The sequence below is a fragment of the Austrofundulus limnaeus genome, unplaced genomic scaffold (genome assembly GCF_001266775.1).
Source record: "Austrofundulus limnaeus strain Quisiro unplaced genomic scaffold, Austrofundulus_limnaeus-1.0 Scaffold660, whole genome shotgun sequence".
In the NCBI taxonomy this organism is placed as follows: Eukaryota; Metazoa; Chordata; class Actinopteri; order Cyprinodontiformes; family Rivulidae; genus Austrofundulus; species Austrofundulus limnaeus.
In genome coordinates, this window is record NW_013953062.1 from 237,784 (window position 1) to 239,826 (window position 2,043).

The following is a 2,043-nucleotide window of genomic DNA, read 5'->3' on the forward strand; positions in this document are numbered from 1 at the left end:
AATGTATCCCATGCTGTTTGATAACTTTACCTAATGGAAGCATATATAAAGTAAAGAGGATTGTTCCAAGCACTGAACCCTGAGGAACTTCACGACTAACTGATCTCATTAAGCTGATTGTATAAGTTTAAACGAGCATATGTGTTTTGTCTCATTGTGTTTGTGTTCAGTAAACGACAGGAGGAACATCTTCCCTCAGCAGTCTCTGCGTCACAGTCTCTTCATGCTGTTTAGTCACTGGGCTGGTCCCTTCAGCATCATGTTCACTCCTCTGGATCGCTACAGTGACAGAAATATGCAGATCAATCGCCATCAGTACTGTGCGCTGAAGGTATGGAATGTAAACACATGTTTTTGTGTCAGCTGCAACTGGTAGCTAATTGTTTTCTTGTGTAGGCTATGTCAGCAGTGCTGTGCTGTGGTCCTGTGGCTGACAATGTTGGTCTGTCCTCTGATGGCTACCTCTACAAGTGGCTCGATAACATTCTGGATTCTCAAGACAAGAAGGTGAGTGGGACACTGTTTTCAGACAGCTTTTAACAAACTTTCTACTGGTTTCTGCATTAATAATTAAACCATCTTCCATTTTTAGAAACAGGTGATAATGTTTTTTGGCATCCACCACATTTGTCTGTTAGCAAATTATTGTCTGAACCACAAATGTTAGAAAACTGTCAAAGTAACCATATGTTCATCTACAACTGACTCCTGAAGTCAGTGCAGTTCAGGAAGACCACCACAGTTAGCCTCAACAAACACAACCAGGGTCTACCTCAGTCAGTTTAACATGATTCCATGTTGAGCTAAGGTTAGAGTGGTAGTAGCTGAGAGTTATTCACAACACATGGTCTGATCAGATTAACAGATTGTGTTTAAAGCTGCAGGAGAAATGCTTTTTTATTTAAGCTTTGTTGTTTTTATATTGTTGAATGGTTTAAACTTGTCAAACCAGACAGCTGGACAAATGCAACCAATCAGATTTTTATGCTCCTTTCAGATTAGTTGTAGTTGACTTGTTTGTGTGTGGTCACCTGCAGGTTCACCAGCTGGGCTGTGAGGCTGTGATGCTGCTGCTGGAGCTGAATCCAGATCAGAGCAATCTGATGCTGTGGGCCGTGGATCGTTGTTACACCGGCTCACATCGTGTGGCCGCAGGCTGCTTTAAAGCCATCGCTAACGTCTTTCACAACAGGTGCGACACGTCTGCAGGCTTAGATTGATACTTTAATGTGACTGTTGACTCTGTTGCAGTCAGAAACTTGTCATTTAACAGCAGCTTGTTGGACATTTTCTTTTAGGGATTATCAGTTTGACACTGTGGTGCTGCTGAACCTGATTTTGTTCAAGGCAGCTGACTCTTCCAGGGATATCTACGAGACAGCCATGCAGCTCTTACAGGTCAGTCTGTTAGTTCCTGTAGAACCCGGTGCTGTAGCCTAGACATGGTTTAACCTCAGCATGTTGTGATTGTTATTCACGGAACAGATCCTGGAGCCAAAGCTCTTCCGTTATGCCCACAAACTGGAGATCCAGAGAACAGATGGCATCCTGACCCCTCCCTCACCMCTTCCACACTTGTACTCTGTATCTTACTACCAGCTGTCTGAGGAGCTGGCCAGGACGTACCCAGAACTCACGCTACCCATTTTCTCAGGTCAGCTACTTTCTGACTGTTTGCAGCTGTTACTGTGTCTGAGTGAGCAAATAATAACCGCTACTACGCAGTTAGCCTAGCATCACTTTCCTGTAGATTGTAAACACCATAGATATATATAAAGGCTAGATAAGTTCAAGTTTATTCAAGTTCAAGTTTATTTATATGTGACCTATCACATCGAAATGAGGATTAAGTCAATTTTGGTCAAAATGGCCTAATCACATTTTCAGATTCCTGGCTTTAAAAGCTACATTTTGTTACCTGGATCATTCTGATATAAACAGAACCAGAGATATGCCTTAATTAGTCTTATTGGTTACGATAATACATTAATATTTGGTCTGAATCCTAATTTGGTCAAAATGGCCTAATCACATTTTCAGATT

The 2,043-nt window shown here is 41.9% G+C and overlaps 1 protein-coding gene across 1 annotated transcript in view; it reads left to right on the top strand.

Moving 5' to 3' along the window:
• Window positions 1-1,654, top strand: part of LOC106531640 (protein furry homolog-like) — a gene marked incomplete at its 3' end in the record, with an annotated part of 82,800 nt that extends 81,146 nt beyond the window's left edge. The window contains 5 exon segments of the mRNA XM_014027543.1: window positions 171-331; window positions 397-507; window positions 1,038-1,192; window positions 1,299-1,398; window positions 1,486-1,654. Of these exon segments, the coding sequence (XP_013882997.1) occupies window positions 171-331; window positions 397-507; window positions 1,038-1,192; window positions 1,299-1,398; window positions 1,486-1,654 (696 nt within the window).
• Window positions 1,655-2,043: the final 389 nt, after the last annotated feature.